General features: G+C 38.5%; 1 protein-coding gene across 1 annotated transcript in view; it reads right to left on the bottom strand.

Annotated features, from left to right (window-relative positions):
* The window catches only part of TAF4B (TATA-box binding protein associated factor 4b), a 121,363-nt gene that overhangs the window by 32,972 nt on the left and 69,038 nt on the right, over positions 1–19,353 (bottom strand). Inside the window, exons 11-13 of the mRNA XM_056137900.1 lie at positions 18,974–19,104; positions 8,175–8,300; positions 5,739–5,795 (exon numbers count right to left, since the gene is read on the bottom strand). Of these exons, the coding sequence (XP_055993875.1) occupies positions 5,739–5,795; positions 8,175–8,300; positions 18,974–19,104 (314 nt within the window). The remainder of the gene's footprint in view (positions 1–5,738; positions 5,796–8,174; positions 8,301–18,973; positions 19,105–19,353) is intronic.

The following is a 19,353-nucleotide window of genomic DNA, read 5'->3' as shown; positions in this document are numbered from 1 at the left end:
CAACAGCACCAGTATGTATTATTTACTTTGTTAGTTGGTAAATAAATTTACTTAATCTGGGGGCTCCCAAGCTTTGCTCACTGGGTCCATTCCCAGGAACTCTCAGACTAATGGATCAATGCTGCTGGGGTCTTGTGTTGAGACCTCCTTGGTGGTACTCGGGACACGAGGCTATTCTTGAGAAGCCATGTGACCATGTGATACCTGAGATTAAAGTAAAGGTCTGCTGCATGCAAAGCATAGATATTAACCCCTATACTGTTATAGGTGACACCCATATAACAGTGTCAGTACTTAAAATATAAACTAACAATTAAGACAATATTTTACTTTCATTCTGTTTCTGGCATTAAAAAGAGAAAAGTGTCGGGGCTGAAGCAATAGCACAGCAGGTAGGGCATTTGCCTTGCACTTGGCGGTCCCAGGTTCGATTCCCAGCATCCCATATGGTCCCCTGAGCACCGCCAAGAGTGATTCCTGAGTGCATGAACCAGGAGAAACTCATGTGCATGGCCAGGTGTGACCCCCCCAAAAAGAGAGAGAGAGAAAAGTGGGATGGGGAATGTAGTCCCCAAAGTTGAAACCAAAATGCTTTACTATCCACAGATATTAAGGAAAAAATAAACAGTCAGGCCAGTAAGAACAGAATGCAGGGATTACTTCAACAGATTAAGTGGAGGCAAATCAAAAAGCAGTCTTTATCTTTAAATGCCAAATGAAAATGACAGATCAGAATAAGAAAAATAAAAAGAAATTATTAGACAGCATCACAAAAATTTTCTAGATTTAGCAGTTTGCCCTAACACATACTGTATAAGACGAAAAAAAAAAAAACCATAGAAATGTCAAGACCAAAAATCTAGTCCTTAACATTTTAAATGCAAACAACCATGTATTATGAGCTTATGTATAAAAGGGATTCAAATTGAGTGCTAGTACTTATATGACAAATACCATCACTGAAACATTTCAGAATTTAAAAAGCCTATACCTATTCTTTAAATGTTTTTTCAAACATCTACAGTAAGAAAACTACCATTAATCTATATCCTAGGACCACTTTTGTAGGCAGTTAAATGGAAAAGGAAAGCAAAGCAGATCTAAATCAAGTAACTATAAGAAATGAACGTTATACAGAATAAAGTCTGATAAAAATGAATTTGAAAGATAAAGACCATTCTGCATCTGATATCCTTCAACTAGAATTTCTCCCATAATCACAGTTGGTGATGGGCATTTGAAAGTCCCATCCATGAAAGAAATATAACTAGATCAGCCTTTGCACAATGTGGTAGTCTCTGCAGAGACTGGACCAGAGAAGTCTGATTATGAGATCACTGAGCATCTAAGTAAAGGCAACATTCGGGACCGAGGCAGTGAGAGCCTGAATGTGACAACAGACATATTTGAGAAATATGCAAATTCAGTTGATAAAAATGATCGATTACAAGTGGGTGACCAGGAAGCAAAAGAAATTTAGAGAAAGACCTTTTACCAGAAAGCTCAGGGCATCTTAAACTGTATATGGACTGAGAGTGAAGCTCAGAATATGAAAATTTATTCTCTCCATTTCACAGATAATGTCTTGTATGGAAATTCTCCTTGTGCTCGAAGTGAATGCCAATATTTGGATTAAAGTCTGAATTTGAGTTAAAAATTATGCTTATGAACTGTCTTCAAGAATAAAATTAAATTAGCAAGATTTTCTATAATAAAAGTAATGAAAAAATATTTGATTTTTAAATAAAATATTACATATTAATACATCATGATACTTTAATAATCAATTTAAATGAAGGTCATACTCAAGACCTCTATTGCAAATCACGACACCCAAAGGAGAAAGAGAACAAAAGAGAATGCCCTGCCACAGAAGTGGGGGTGAGGGGGCATGGGGTGGAGGTGGTCAGAGGGACTCTGGGATCATTGGTGGTGGATAATGGGCACTGGTGAAGGGATGGGTACTTGATGATGACTGAAATGTAAGCATGAACGTTTGTAAGTCTGTAACTGTACCTCATGGTGATTCATTAAAAAATAAAAATAAATAAATAAAAAGAATGAAAAGAAATGAATGTTATAGACCAAACATGATTGCCACTCAATGCTTTTTTGCAAACCACAATACCCAAAAGGAGAGAGAGAACAAAAGGGAATACCCAGACACAGAGGCAGGGTGGGATGGGGGTATAGGGGGTGGGAGGGATACTGGGAACCGTGGTGGTGGAAAATGGGCACTGGTGGAGGGATGGGAGTTTGATCATTGTACAATTGAAACCCAAGCACAAAAATCTGTAAATTTACAACTGTACCTCATGGTGTTTCACTAACAAAATTTAAAAAAAAAATGTAAATGATGGAAAATGAGCACTGGTGGAGGGATGGGTACTGGATCATTGTATAACTGAAACCCAAGCACAAAAATTTGTACGTCTACAATGTACCTCACGGTATTTCACTAATAAAAATTAAAAAAAAAATCTACCATGAAAAAAAAAAGAAATAAATGTTAATTTTTACAACTGAATAAAGAAAAATTTCCAGACAAGTAAATACTGAACAGTCACAAATCAAAGGTTTCAGTGAGAACAATATATCCCAAAAGATAACCTTACATGGCCAGAGCGAGAATACAGTGGATAGGGTGCTTGCTTAGCACACGGCCCACAAGGGTTCAATTCCTGGAATCCCATCTGGTCCCTCAAGCACCATCAGAAGTAATTACTGAGCACAGAGCCAGAAGTAACCTTTGAGCATCATCAGGTCTGACTCAAAAATAACAATAACCAGAAGACAGATTCACAAATTATCATATAAAGAACAATTCGACTCTCTACTAAGAGGGTCAATGATTTTTGCAACCAAAATGTTACTGAGAGTAAGCAATATTTTCCTCTTGGCCACTGTTCCATCTGTCTCCCATAGACCTGACACCCATTTCAATTTAAAAGTCTCAGAGGTCCTGAGTTTCCCAGGACTATAAAACACTGCTCTGTGGCCTAGGCTGATAGGGAAACTGAGATAATGGGCAATAATGCCTGGAGATTTGCTTTCCCTTGCCAGTGAAATAGGAAGCCAGAGTTTCCTCTTGCCTTCTCTTTTCCCATGTACCTAACACACATTTTTCATCTTCAAGATCTTGTGGCCCTGTCTCAGCATTCACAGAGTTTTCCAGGACCATAAAGCTCTACCTTGGAGCCTAGGCTGGCAGAGAGACTAAGATAAGAAGCAATAATGCCTGGAGAGATTTAGACCAGGTCAACATCCCTCTGACTTTCTGGAGTCTTTTGTGAATACTTGCCAAGTGATAAGAAATGCAAGAAGCCTTTAAAAGGGCCTACAGGAAACTCCTTACCTTTAACTTAGTCCTATACTGAGTTCTTCCCCACTTGGGGATTTCCTTTTCCTTCCTTTACATTCCAATAAATTTTTCTAACTGTGAGTCTAAGCATCTTTATTACTCAGTATTTTCATTCTTGAAATTATTAAAGAACCTGGGAATCGTGAACGAACAGAGACCCGTTGTCACTGCTCCTGCATCACTATCCTTATATTTATGGTTGATTCTAAATTGGAGCCCCTTAGTATATCAACTATTAAGAGTACTAAGGGGCAGGTAGATAACAAAAACAATATTCTACTTTCATCAAATATTTACATGAAATGGCTGTCTTGGTACTGGGACCATTATATTTGAATGTGATGATGTGGTGTGTGTGTGTGTGTGTGTGTGTGTGTGTGTGTGTGTGCGCGCGCGCGCGCGCGATGGTGTGCACTTAAATCCGAGGGTATCTAGGACAGGAAGCATCTAGAAAACTTTCAAAATACTTTGTAAAGAATCTTTTAAACTTGGAAGGTAAAAACTGGAGGTATCAGACAGAGTGGGAAAAAAATTGATGTGTTATACCACCTGCTCTCCTTAAGCAATGTTTTCTTTTTTTTTTGTTTCTTCACATTTACTATTTTACAACTATCATACAAACTTTCTGTCCACCTATATTAATTTCTCATGGAATGATTACATGATATTAAAAGGAAAACCAAAGAAAATAATTCCATACAAACCTGAAGGAAAAAAAAGTAATCTATAATCCAGATGTTCATGACAGTTTATGAAGGAAGAACAAAAAGATTCATAAAAAAAAAGGTAAGCTTTCTGATATATTTTCCCCAAAATGGGTACAATCAGACAACAAGATAATCAGCTGAGTCCTTAATTAAAACAGAAGGATTCTCATGATTCAGGACAATAGGTTGCCTATCTCCAAATATTCTATCAACAAGCCAGCTGTGCTTAAAGAGGATTACAGGGTTCGCATATTAATTTTATGCTAGTATTTTTTAGATAAAATTTCCACTGAAAAGAAGTGAGACTTTTTTTGTTATTGAAATGTTTCTGGTTTCAATCCCTTTTAATGTTCTCCTTTTCCAGTTTTCATTTCAATCCAGAAACGCCTCCATCTAGACTTCATGTATTTACCTTCTCTATTTAATAAAAATACACCACACATTGATTGTAAAAATCTTACTGGATTTCCATTTGTTTTGCCTCAGCTCCTACATTAATCCAAACAATAAGGGCCTTTAAAACATTCATAAATAACCTGCTGCTCCTGGCACCTAAGGAACTGAGGGTGCAGGAATGTTAAGCAACAACAAATTTCATAGTTCAAGAGGCACAGTTAAGGAAAAAGGTTGCTCAGGAAATCACTCTTATTTAGCACAAAGATCCTTAAAAATTGCATGAAATCAGTCAAGTAACTATAGAAACCAATTTCTTCAGCTCCATATCACACGTCTCACACCTCAATTGTCTTTATTATCATCTGCTGTCAGATCCTTAATCAGAAATGTGAACAGGCTTGATGATTTATTCAACAGGGAAAAGAATCTGTAGGTCAAGTGAAAAATTTCACTCACACCCACCCATACACACACCACATCTTCAACCCAAGGTACTTTCATTTCCTTCTGTTCTCAGCAGCTCTGAGGGCAACTCCAGTGAGATCCAATATTAAGGCTCAATTAAAATAAGCTCCAATTAGTGGAGCTTTTTTCTCTGGGGCTAGAAAAGTCAGGAAATGGATATTGGGAAATGTAAAAAGTCAGCTACTGAGAGGAGGCTGCAGACATAAATGAACTTATTTGTTGATTTCTACAGTTGCTATGCAGAGGCCTCTGGGAGTAAAAGCTTAACCAGTCTAAGCTATAAACTAAAACCCCTGCAGCTAAACATGAACTGTGTGAAACAAGGGCTCCATTCCAGAACAGAAAACTGCTGGGCCCAGAAAATTAAAAGCCAGAGGCGTTTTCCATTTAAAACTAAATCCCAGTACCGCCTCCCAGCCAAAGAATTATAAGCAGTATCAGATTTACAAAACGAACAATTACCCTGGAAAAATGTAGCCTATTGTACAGTCCCAGATGCTAAATCTCAAAAGTTTCTTTCTTTCTTTCTTTTTTTTAATCCCACATTATATTCCTCCAAGTATGCTGCGGTAGTTTACAAAGAGTCATTTCTAGACAGGCCTAAACCTTGAAAATAAAATTTAAAAAGAGAACCCATAACTCATTGACCTCATTTGAAGTACTGCCCTTGCCTTCAGCAGTTCCTGTCCTTCCCCAAGGCTTCTGCAAATGGTATGCAACAGCAAAATAAACCCTGACCTAATTGCCAAGAGAGAGCTGCCAACCTTCCCTCAAACACAAAGACAAGCACGGTGACTTGAAAGTCCTACCTCTTTGGCTTTCTGCTTTAATCTCAGCTGTTCTGGATCTTCTTTATTAGAACGGCTCTATCAAAGGAAAAGAAAAATTTAATAGAAATTACTAGTATCTAAACACCACAGTTACTCTTAAATATTTAATAAACGACAATTTTCTCTTGTGATTGAAAATCTTAGCTCCAGGGGAAAATGCCTCAATCCAGTCTGGTGCACTCCCTCCTATGGTGCCCCCCACACCCACCCCTCTCATCATCTGGGCTGGCTGCTGCAGTTCTAGCCTGGAGGAAGCTTATACTGCAAATGATGCTAACAATGTCAGTCAGGTCCAGTCAAGGCATGACGTTCTTGTTGAAACACTAAAACTTAAAAACAAATAGCATGGATCATGGAAAGGAAAAGAAGTATAATTGTTGGCTCAGATGAATTAAAACAATAAATACAGGCTTAATCTTTGGTGAAGATACTTTGGAAAAATATATTTCAATAACTATTAAAATTAAGAACTCAGGCCAGAGAGATAGTACAACAGGCAGGGCACTTGCCTTGTATGTGATCAATCAGGCTTTAATCCTCTGAGCCCCACATGGTCCCATGTCCCCCGCCAGGAGTGATTCCTGAGCACAAAGCCAGGAGTAAGCTTTGAACTACCTACCGAGTGAGCCCTACCCTCCAAAAGACAATGTGGTGCACAAATAAATGTTCAATAAATGTTTACTGAGTGGTACCTTCCGTATTAAAAGGTTAATATTCAAGAAAATGAACTTTCTTATGGAATTGGTATGAAAGGACAACCTTCACCATACATTGCTATAATAAGAATTATATTTCTGTTCATGAACATGTCCACTTGATATAGATTTTCCTTACCTTCTAACAAAGTTATCTTAACTTCTCATAAATCCTAATATTTTTCTATAAAATACTGTATATTTTCTATTTACTTACTTTACCTGACATTTAATGGATAAACAGTATTTTTGTTAAAGAAAATACAATAATTAGGGTATATTTAAGTATTTAAAATACCTTCTAAGTATCATAAATACTGACCTAAATTTCTATCTAGCAATTTTTCCTTATTTCATTTCAGCCCAAACCAAGACAAACTCTTTTGTTACTTCATAAGGGTAAAACAACATGTGAACATACAATTTTTAAATAATAATGTGTGCATGCATGCAAGTGAAGGGAAATCTGGTACCAATTGAGAAGAGAAGCCTGATTCCCTGTGAAGGGAAGTCTAATTCCTGTCCCCCTTTTTGTTCTTACCACAATCAAGTCAGGGGATGCCCAAATCCCAGGACTGTTTTTAACAAATCTGTGTGTTGTCTCACCCTGGCACGAGTGTAATATATCACTCACTCTAGCATATGAAAGCCTGATCCTGCATGCTCCCCTCTGTCTCTGCAAGTGCAGACCCTATTTTAGCATAATCAAAGCCTCAAACTGGCACTCCAGGTGTGAATCTTGCTTGGCCCACGAGGGTAACAAAGCATGTTCTCTCTCCAGCTCCCTGAATGCTGCCTGTTTCCTAAGAAGAAATATATTTTATGTATGTACACAGATGTACTCACACATATATTACATGTATGTTTAATGGGGGGGGCGGGGTGTTGCTCAGGGCATACTCTTGGCTCTACACTCAGGGATCACTCTGATGAGACAGGACCTTGGTTTGCCACATGCAAGCAAGCTCCCTATCCACTGTAATGTCTCTCTAGCCCCAACAAATGACCTTTCCAGACACTTTTCACATTTTCATCTCTATCTTCAGCATGGCACCTACCAAATTGTATCCTTAAAAATACCTTGAAAATTTTACAAAAAATGTACATGTGGATTGGTGGTGGGTGATGGTAAGTATGCTGCAAGGCAAAAAAGGAATTACGAATAAGGATATAAGATTATATGTATATAAAATAAAAAATGTAATGTAATGTATATAAAATGTAATATATATAAAAAAAAATAAGGGCTGGAGCGATAGCACAGCGGCAGGGCATTTGCCTTGCACGCAGCCAGGCTGGCCAAGCCGGGTTCGATTCCTCCGCCCGTCTCGGAGAGCATGGCAAGCTACCGAGAGTATCTCGCCCACACGGCAGAGCCTGGCAAGCTACCCGTAAGGTATTCAATATGCCAAACACAGTAACAATAAGTCTCCAAAGAATGGAGACGTTACTGGGCTCACTCAAGCAAATCGATGAACAACAGGAGGACAGTGTTTGTTGTATATAAAATATTATGCATAGATGTTATGTCTTATTAAACTAAATTAACTGACAACTTCTATACCATACAACCTGGCTAGGAAAGATTCTATTAATAATTTCATTTTAAGAAATACTTGAGAAACTCCCAATACCTAATAAAAACAAACTAATCAACCAATGATAAAAGCAATTCCGCCCTCCTTTCCTATGTTCACTTACAAATCACATAGGACCTTACCTTGGCTGCTTTAAGTAACATTTCTCTTTCTTCTAAATCCTTTCTCTGCTTCTCCAATTGATCCAGCTTTTCAAGAAATTTTAGCTGTGACCTGGTATCACTTGACAGGATGTAATTTTCACTTGCCTGGGGGGAAAATGAGTCTTATATGAGCCTATGAAACACTTTCTGTATTAGTTATTATTACAAATCAGTTAAGGATATTAATAGCAACATACTCAGGGAGATAATGGGAAAAAAACCCTTCAATCATTCTTAAATTTGAGACGCTAATAAATCTTTAAAGATTACTGTCCATACAACTTTCATTACTAAAGTGCTACCTACTGTAAAATGGCAAATATTAAGATTGTAAACCCTGTAGTGAGTATTCCTTAAGTTGTAATCTTGAGTAGAAAACTACAGTAAAAAAATACAATGCCTGAATGCCCGAAAACAGACGACCGGTTAAAGAAACTTTTTATAGTATTTGGAGTACTATGTAGCTGTTAGGAAAGATGAAGTCATGAAATTTGCTTATAAGTGGATGGTCATGAAGAGTATCATGCTAAGTGAAATGAGTCAGAAAGAGAGGGACAGACATAGAATCACTGTACTAATTTGTGAAATATAACATAATATGAGACCAACATCCAAGGACAGTAGGCACAAAGGCCTATTGCTCCATTGTTGGAAGCCTGTCTTATGAGCTGGGGGAGAAGGCAGCTGGAATAGAGAAGGGATCATTAAGTCAATGATGGTTGGGAGGAATCATTCAGGACAGGAGATGTGTGCGGAAAGTAGATAAAGGACCAAACATGATAGCCTCCCAGTACCTCTATTGCAAACCATGATGCCAAAAAGTTGAGAGAGAGTATGAGGGAAATTGTTTGCCATAGAGGCAGAGGGGAGGTTTTGTTAAGGGGGGTATATACTAGGGACATTGGTGGTAGAGAATGTGCACTGATGGAGGAATGGGTGTTCAATCATTATATAACTGAAACTCAAACATGAAAGTTTTGTAACTATTTCATGGTGATTCAATTAAAAAAAAATTTTTTTAAAGTACAAAAGGGTCTAATTCTATCCCACTATTTGGGAATTCTAGTTTCCAAAATAAATAAAGTTATGCACTTTATTCTGTATTCATCTGTACCCCAACTTGTGGTACATTTCATTCCCTTTACTTTATGGGATTCTCTCTCCCATTCCCTCATATTTCCTCACTTTTGGGGGGTGGGAGAGGAGATTGGGCAACAGCTGGTATTGCTTAGGGCACTTTGTATGGTTCCAAGGACTGAAATATGCGAGTCACATGCAAGGCAAGCACCTTACTTCTGTACTATCTTTTTGACCCTTCTCATATTTCTTAAATAAAACTAAAAAGAAGTATATAACTTGTAAGGAAAAAGTTTGTCTTAATTTTGCCATGAAAGGTTAAAATTTACACTTTGATTTTTCTTAGTGTAAAACAATGCTTCCTAATTTCATTATTTTGCAGCTTTCTTCATCTGACATGACCACCAATCTCTCCTGACTCATACCTCAGCGTAAGCAACAGGCATAAGGGGTGGCTTTCCCCATCATTATTTAAGACATTCTGTCATCCATTTATCCCATATGGTCCCCTGAGCACTGCCAGGGGTAATTCCTGAGCGCAGAGCCAGGAGTGACCCCTGTGCATTGCCAGGTGTGATCCAAAAAGCAACAACAACAAAAAAATTAGTTTATCTTTACCAATTTTTTTTATCAGACACTCTGTAAATGATTTACAGATAGGACTTAAGTGTAAAAAGGACAACTAACACTAAGTTAAAATGAGACACAGAGTTTCAAAATTTTAGCTCAATCTCATTCCCTTGTTAAAATCCTCCCTTTTCTTCCCAACTGCCTCTGGCTTACCCTTCTAGAAATTAAATGACTGAGTGCATCCCCAATTCCTACAGAATTAACAGGACCATTTTTTTATTTTATTAATTTTTTAAAAATTTTTATTAGTACCCAATATGCCAAATACCAGTAACAATGATGGGTCTCATTCTCCTAAACAGCCTTGAATATAGCACTTTCTTAAAAAATCTCAGGGCTAGGATGAAGGAGACGTTACTGGGGCCTGCTCGAGGTAATCAACGATTAGTGAAACACCATGAGGTACAGTTGTAGACTTACAAATTTTTGTGCTTGGGTTTCAGTTATACAATGATGCAGTACCCATCCCTCAACCAGTGCCCATTCTCTACCACCACGGATCCCAGTATCCCTCCCACCCCCCATCCCCCCATCCCCCCCTGCCTCTGTGGCAGGGCATTCCCTTTTGCTCTCTCTCTCCTTTTGGGTGCTGTGGTTTGCAAAAGCGGCATTGAGTGGCAATCATATTCGGTCTATAGTCTACTTTCAGCATGCATCTCCCATCCTGGGAGGATGCTCCCAACACCCTTTATTTGGTGCTCCCTTCTCTATCTGAGCTGCCTTTTCCCCTAGCACATGCAGCTGGCCTCTAAGCCATGGAGTAAACCTCCTTAACAGGACTATTTAAACTAGAACTCCCACTGTACCTTATTTCTTCCTTCTATAGAGCTGACCTGATAGAAGTCTTCCCATGCCAAAAGATTAGGATGATTTAACAACAAAACTGTAAGAACCCAGACCATATAATAACACCACCAAATGAATCCCATGTAAGGAAACACTAATACTACTTTCAATTGGAAAACACTAAAAGCTCCTCCACAGTTGCTGGCATGTAAAAGACTATTATCTACAATGGGAAAACACCTGGCAACAGGATCAAAAACTTTGTACCATTATGTGTCACTTTCTATGGCTTTGCTTGAATGTTTACAGACAGACTAGAGAATTTTATTTAATCAGGAAAAAGATTATCAAAAGTAAAAATGGATGTGAAATGGAAAGCAACAGTGGAATTTTGGTTTACATAAAGGTAGCTTGCTTTTGTGAAATTCAAGGAGTAAAAAATTCCCTGCACTGTAGAAAGAAAAATAAATCCTATCAAGAATGGCTAAAATAAGGCCAGGGCTAAATATTGACACAAAGATAATTACAATCAAATTCTGCAAAATAAGTATGCTTTTGCACTAAATGCAAATATAAACAACTAGCATTTCTGTTTTTAAAAGGATGGTTATAAAGCTATCTTTCTATATGATAATTTAGAGAGTAGCATTAGCTACACTAAGGAATATTAGAGAAAATAGTACAGGGGATAAGACATTTGCCTTGCATACAGTCAACCTTAGATTGAGACCTGGTGCCTATATATAGTCTCCTGAGTACCACCAAGTGACCCAGAAATGGCCCCTGGGCTGCCAGATGTGACCCAATTGTCATCCACCCTCTCCTCAAAAAATAAAATAAAATAAAACAAAATAAAAATGTTAGGAAAGGCAGGCAGGGGAAAGTTAATCAGGATAGGCAATGTACAAGAAAAAGGTTAGGAAGATGTGTTAGTAGCACAGCGGGTAGGGCGTTTGCCTTGCACGCGGCCAACATGGCCGACCCAAGTTCGATTCCTCCGCCCCTCTCAGAGAGCCCGGCAAGCTACCGAGAGTATCTCGCCCGCACGCAGAGCCTGGCAAGCTCCCCGTGACGTATTCGATATGCCAAACACAGTAACAACAAAGTCTCCAATGGAGACGTTACTGGGCCCGCTCGAGCAAATCGAAGATCAACGGGAGGGCCTTTACTTTACTTTACTTACTTTACTGAAATTTCACATGAGGTAAATATAATCTAATTTGCCTAAGGCAATTAGACCCTTGCAACAATTGCATTGATATTAACAGAATTTTATATGAAGGCTGCACCAAAGAGAACTTGGATGGCAATCAACTGTAAATATACCTGATAGACCGCATGAACTGTTTCTGTTTGGGATAAAATCTGACCTTGATAAATTAGAATATATTCATGTATATCTGAAACAACACAATACTTAAGATGGGACTGTGAGAGAGTATAGAAAAATCATAATATTTTGGGGGGTAGGAGGATTTTTTGGGGGGCCACATCCAATGGTGCTCAGGACTTATTCCTGACACTGTGTTCAAGGATCATTCTGGTGGGCAAAGAGGAGGGGACAAGAGGAGATGCCAGGGATTGAACCCAGTCAGCCATGTGCAAGGCAACCACCCTACCCACTACACTAACTTTCCAGCCCCAAAATTAAAAAATTCTTTAACTGTAAGAACTAAGGAGGAAGTTCATGCAATACAGATTTATATTACAAAAAAAAAACTCAATTAAATAACCTAACCTGAATAACATATAAATTTCAAAGCAAGTAGAAGGAAAGAAAAAATTAGACAATTAAATTAAGAAAATAATTCAAATACCCACAATAGAAATTAAGAAAATAGGGGATATGGTGCCACCAACAGGTCAACCTGTACCTGTGAGGCAAGTGCCAGCAGTCTGATGGTGCCTTCAGACTTCCTGACACTCCCAAATTGCTGCTGTGCCTTTGGCTGTACCCCAACAACTTGGGACCAAGTTCACCAAGAAATTAAATGGCCAAAAGTTTGGTATGTGGGAGCCATCCCCACAAACCACCTCTAGCTCAGCTAAACAAGCTCATTTATTGGCCTTATTTCAGAGACCCATAGACAAATCTTAAAAGAGATCAAAAGTCACAGTTAATCTCGGACCCACACATGGCTGAACAGACCTGGGTAAATTGAAGGGGGGCAGGATGGCCTGTGCCTGCCCAAGCAGAGCCCCCAGCAGTCGCTTGATTTCACAATCCAAAATCACCACCATGCCCCCAGCCTGACTCCACTGTCTCAGGATGGACCTCATCAAGATATCACGAATCACGACCATCCTGTTATTCGTCGATTGCCTCGAGCAGGCCCCAGTAACGTCTCCTTTATCTTAGCCCTGAGATTATATTCAAGGCCTTTTGGGAGAATGAGACCCATCATTATTACTGGTATTTGGCATATTGGGTACACCAACGGGGAGTTTGCCAGACTCTGCCGGACCAAGATATAATCTGCTGAAAATTCAGGCATGCGGGTTTTGTGACTTAAATCTCCAGGCTTTCATGGAGTTGGGGTGGGCTACCTACTCCCATCTCCCAATACACATGAAAGCAATGGCAGTCACCTCCATGGACCAACTCCAGCACTAACCAGTAAACTCTATTACTGGCCTTGGTTCAGAGACCCATAAATAAATCTTGAAAGAGATCAAAAGCCAGAGACTCAGCAGCGAGTCTCAGAAGAAATCACAAAGCCAGAGATCCTCTGGGCCTCATACAGAGCCAATTTTACCGAGGTAACCCAGATGGAACAGGTGCAGTCTCCCTGCCTACTCCAGATAGAATCCCAGTGACCAAAAGCTTCCACAAGCAAGGCCTAGATATGCGGGTTCCAGGACTAAATCTCCATGCCTCAAGGTGGCAGAGGTGCTGGGCTGTCATCTCCTGGCTCCCTGCCCGCTCCTTGGCCTGGCTATCATGCCCACAATGTGCCTCTGGGCACCATCTTGGTGCACCAACAGCCTTGGTCCTGAGATGCCCAGCTGAATCCCAAAATGGATTAGTACCCTACAGAAATGTCTTTGGAACCCAACCATCTACAATCTAGGATTCCAGAAACGCGCCGCCGTGGCACCCATGATATTCAAAATGAGCAAGCAACAATAAATGATCTAGCATCTGCCCCTGGCAGGCAGGCTTGAATGGTGGTGGGAAATTTTGGGCAAAACATAATGCCCAAAAGCAGAGAGAGAGTACTGGAGAAATTGTCTGCGTTGGAGGCAGGGTGAGGGCTGGGATGGAGGGAAGATATACTGGGGACACTGGTGGTGGAGAGTGTGGACTGGTAGAGGGATGGGTGTTTGATCAGTCTCAAACATGAAAGTTTTGTAACTGTATCTCACAATGATTCAATTAAAAAAAAAAGTAATGTGGAGTTCATGTCCAATTCAATCAGCTTAGTCAATGGCTGAATAAATATCAGTACTCATACATTAAAAAAAAAAAGAAATTAAGAAAATAATTCAAATGGCAAATGAAACCAAGAGTTGTTTTTCTGAAAGAATGAAGAAGCTTCACAAACATGAGGCATCACAAGTCTCATCAATAAAGAGAGAAAACCCAATCAAGCGATGAATTCTTGGACTCAAATGCCCAAAACTGAGTCAAAAAGCAGTAGAAGATCTGAATAGATCAATCCCAAGTAAGAAAATAGAAAACTTATTAAAACTCTCCAAGCACAAAAACCCAGTTCCTGATGAGCTCTGGTTCTGTCAAACCTGTAAAAATAAAAGTGAGTTCTGCCAAATCTGTAAAAACAAACAGAAAAACCAGTCAAACAAAACCCAAAAAACTTTCTAATCAAGTATTTCCCAAAAATTGAATAGGAATCCTTCCTAAAAGTTTCTATGAAGCCAACATTACCTTTATATCAAATAAACAGAGAGATTACTAAAAAAAGTATAGACCAATTTCCTTTATGAATTTCAACTCTTTAGCAAACTCTTAGCAAATTAAATCCAATAATGTAAAGGATCATACACATGATGAAAAGCTTGCATCCCAGGAATGCAAGGATGGTTTCCCATATGTAAATCAATGAACATACTATGCCTTATAAACAAAAGATAAAAATAAAATCATATCAACTGTTTCATGGAAAAATTTTGACAAGAGTTTCAGCAGAGCTGCCTTACTATTACAGAGCTGCCTTACTATTATCAAGTAGATATTATTTATTAAAAAAGAAGAGAAAGGAAAAAGTTTGGAGATCAAAAATGAAGATATATATTGACAAATAGGTCAATCCATAAAAAACTGTAACAAGTGGAGTTCATGCCCAATTTAATCAGCCTTATCAATGGCTTAATAAATAGCAATACTTGCACTGGAGCAATAGCACAGCGGTTAGGGTGTTTGTCTTGCACGTGGCCAACCCGGGTTTGATTCCCAGCATCCCATATGGTCCCCCAAGCACTGCCAGGAGTGATTCCTGAGTGTAAAGCCAGGAGTAACCCCTGAGCATCACCGGGTGTGACCCAAAAAGCAAAAAACAAACAACAAAAAAAACCCCAATAAATAGCAATAAAAACCTAACAAAAATATATACATAAAATAAGACAACCCAAATATACGAAGTAAATATTGACAGAACTAAAGAGAGGACAGTACTATAACGAATTATCCAGATAGAAGATCAATAAAGAAATATAGAACTTAGTAATACAAACCAACTAGTTCTTACAGATCTATACGAACACTCCAGAATACCCCAGCCAACAAAAGAGTAGATTCTTTTTGCGCACGCGTGTGTGTGTGTGTGTGTGTGTGTGTGTGTGTGTGTTGTAGGGTAACACTGGTTTGTCCTTATTCGTCCTGCAGGGAGCTTTAGGTTTATTGAGTTACTCCCACAAGAGTGCTCCTGAGGCACACCCAATTCCTTCAGGCACTAATAATTCTATACTACGTTTCTCTTTCCTTTATGTCATTTGCATAGACACAGGAAGACAGTTGATGCTATGCTTCTGTAACATGGGAGTTCAAATTGACTTCAAATAGTATTTACTTCTGGGCATCCATCATATTTATCTAACTTAAGGTTAACCTGTTATTTCCAAGATGCAGTTCACCCGCCCACTCAAGCCTCAACTGCCCTTATAACACCCCCCCCAAAAGGAGGTGGGGTCCCAGCGAGGGACAAGGATGGATGGTGGGCAAAATGTAAGCTACATCAGAAAGGGACAAGCTAAGTGCCATAAGAAGCATAAGAGTATGGTCACGGGACAAACTCTGTCATGACCCAAAAAGAAGTAATTGAATAAGGACCCTGCTGGAGTTAGGAAAAACTAACCTGGCCTGAGGACTGTACTCTGGGGTATATTGTAATTTGTCCCCAGGAAGAGCAAACCTCTAAGCTTAACATATCTCTTACTGTGTTCATACAAAATGATTAGAAATACTTGTAAAAAGTAAATTTACTATGATCAGTTAAACGGATTACTAGCTAAAGAAAGACGAAAGCAATACACTCTAGATGAAATCCTACCCTTGAGTAGATCTAGTAATCTAGAATGCTGAACCTTCAGATGAGTTTTTTGTCTTTGAGTTAATCTCTAGAACCTCCCCTAAAGGAGTAGCTTTACATTTGTTTGTTGTTATGATAATGGTCAACCTCACCTATGTATAGCCACCATTTTTCATGGTTTCTATATAACTATGCTGTAAGGAGGGAGAGAGGAAGGAGAAATATTATGCTGCAAGAGATAAGGCCGAACTATGCTGGGGAGAAAGGAAGAGAAATTATTATGCTGTAAGAGGAGAGATCAAACTACACTAGGGAAGAGAAAAATAAATTTATTACCAACCAGCCTGGGGCCTTGTTCCTCTGTTCCCTGTTCCCCAGTTCTTTAATTGGTGGGCCAGGAAAATGGTTCTCAGTCATTGAACGTTTGTGTCCCAGAGCCCACAGTTCTTTGAAACTCACAATGTGTAGTCTTTTTTTTTTTAACTGAACCACCATGAAACACTCAGTTATAAAAATTCTTCTTAAGTGTTATGTTAGCCTACAAAGTCTCAATACATTTAAAATAATAAATTTATATAAAGTATCTTCTCTGATGATAATACAATGATTTGAAATCAATAGTAGAAGAAAAACTAAAAAATGCATTTTAAAACTTTAGCAATGGGTCAGAATACATGCTTATATATGGAAGGCCTATGTTCAATCCCAGCTTCACCTGGATCCCATCAATGCTAGATGCAATCCCCAAATAAAGAGTCTGGAATAATCCCTGAGCACTGCATGACCCCTTAAAAAATGAATAAGTTAGGGGCCTTAGTGGTAATACAGTGGGTAAGACACTTGCATTGCATGAGGCTGACTAGGTTCAATCCAGCATCCCAAACAGTCCTCTGAGCACTGCCAGATTCCTGAGTGCAGAGCCAGGAGTAACTCCTGAGTATTGCCGTGTGGCCCCACAACAAAACAAAACAAAAAGAATGAGTTAAGCTATGTTTCATATTTTTACTTATTTACTTTGGGTGATGAAAATCAAATTCAGAATCTTATACATGCAATGCATGGGTTTTAACACTGAACTTCATTGAATCCCCAGCTGAAAATTCATGTGTCAAAGACTCTCCTCCTCACCCCATCCCTATCCTTCCCTTCCCTCTCCTCCCCTTTTCTTTACTACACCTGGCAATGCTTAGGGCTTACTCTTGGTTCTGCAGTCACGAATCACCTGGCAGGACTTGGTGGAACATATGGGTTGCTTCGGATCAAATCAGGTAGCTGCATGCAACGCAAATGTCCTACCCACTGCCTTGTGGGTAGACATTTCAGAGTATATTAGAATAGTGCCCTACAAATATTAGAATATTGCCCAAGAGATTTCAAAATAAAAAATATTAGAAAATAGAGCTAAATGAGAACAAAACTACAATATACTGTGAAACTACTATAATGCACCAAAGGCAGTATACAAAAAGAAAATTTATAGCAATAAACACCTACATTAAAAAAAACTCTACAGGGCAGCGGGTACAATGGGTAGGGCGTTCTCTTTGCACATGGTCAAAGCAGGACTGATTTCCAGCATCCCATATGGTTTCCCGAGGACTGTCAGGAGTAATTTCTGAGTGCAGAGTCAAGAGTAACCCCTGAGCATCACTGGGTTTGGCCCAAAAAGAAAAAATGATAAGATAAAATAAAAAATAAAAAAGGACCTTGGAAGCTTCCAAACCAGTAACCTATCTTATACTTAAAAAAAATAAAGTCAGAATGAAAATAAGATAACTACTGCTGACCTTACAGAAATCAAAAGGTTTGTAAGAGAATACCATGAAAAACTATATATAAAATTTGATGGCCAAGAAAAAAATGAAAAAAATTCAAAAAAATTATTTTCTGTTATGAACTACACCTGGCTCTGTGCTCAGGGATCACTCCTGGAGGAGATCAGGGAACGATATGGGGTGCCAAGGATGGAAACTGCGGCACTTACCCACTGTAAGTGGCTAACTCAGGACACTAGATCACGAAATTCTTACAAAGATATTTTAAAAATGAAACTTTATGAAGTAAAAAAAGAAGAGAAAACACTGATATTTTTATCAATATGGTAAGGAAACTTACCAGTGCCACGAGAACAGATATTTCCCTAGATTCCATCCAATGTATGGTTAGAACATCTAACCAATATAACCAGTTAACAATAACTGTTATTGCTGCACACTCCCCAATAATATTAAATGCAATTTTGTATAAAATAGAGCTATCAACAAATTTTGATACTGAGAAGAAAAAATCTTTTTTTAAATCCCTCATTAAACAATAAACTCATTACTCTTCTCCAAAAACAATTCATATAAATGAAAGGTTTTCATCTTGGTAATGGCAAGTGATTTGGGCCAAAATAACTAGGAAAAAAATAGCAGTTATTGAATTAAGTTTTTTAGTAAAAGCAGTCAATATAGATAATAAGTGGTACAAGGCATTCACTGTAATCAATTTTAAAAGGGATAGGAGTCCTAGAGGACAAATCACTGTGGAGAACACAATCTGAAAATACTTCATTCTAATATGCTCCCCTTCACAATCAAAAGCCTTTATATAAGAAGACATGCATATTTTAAAATATACTGACACTGAAGCTTTGGGTAACATTTTCAACTACTAGAAATTGAATATAAATTTTAAGTCTCCACCATTTCCATTATGTACAGACTTAGAATATGAAGCCATGGATCCTTAAAAAACAACTACACTAAATTTCACAGAGATGAGAGACAATTGTATTTCTTTTATGATTTACTTTACCTTGTATGTTGTCATCCGATGCTGAGCAATTGCAGTCAGTTTTTCTAGAAGGCCTCGTAATCGCTCCTGTGTTGCATGGGAAATCAAGTTCACAGCATCAGAGTTAAGTTCTGTAATGTCATGCTTTTTACCTGTGGAAGCAGAGAAAATCCATTACGTGTTTTAGTAGTGGCTGATAATTGAAATAATTAGCACAGCAGGTATTCTGTTCCCCCTGGAAGTCATACCCATTATGAATAAAGGTTTGGAGATTATGATTTTCCTGGTAAAGTCACAACTTCAAAGATCTTAGACATTACATTAATAAAACCTAGCCTGAAGCTTCAGAAAATATAGACATTGTTTCATTTAGCCTCTAGAATCATTCTCTTTGCAAGGTC

This window comes from Sorex fumeus, unplaced genomic scaffold, assembly GCF_029834395.1.
Source record: "Sorex fumeus unplaced genomic scaffold, SorFum_2.1 ptg000128l, whole genome shotgun sequence".
Lineage (NCBI taxonomy): Eukaryota > Metazoa > Chordata > Mammalia > Eulipotyphla > Soricidae > Sorex > Sorex fumeus.
This window is presented reverse-complemented; position numbering and strand designations above follow the sequence as displayed.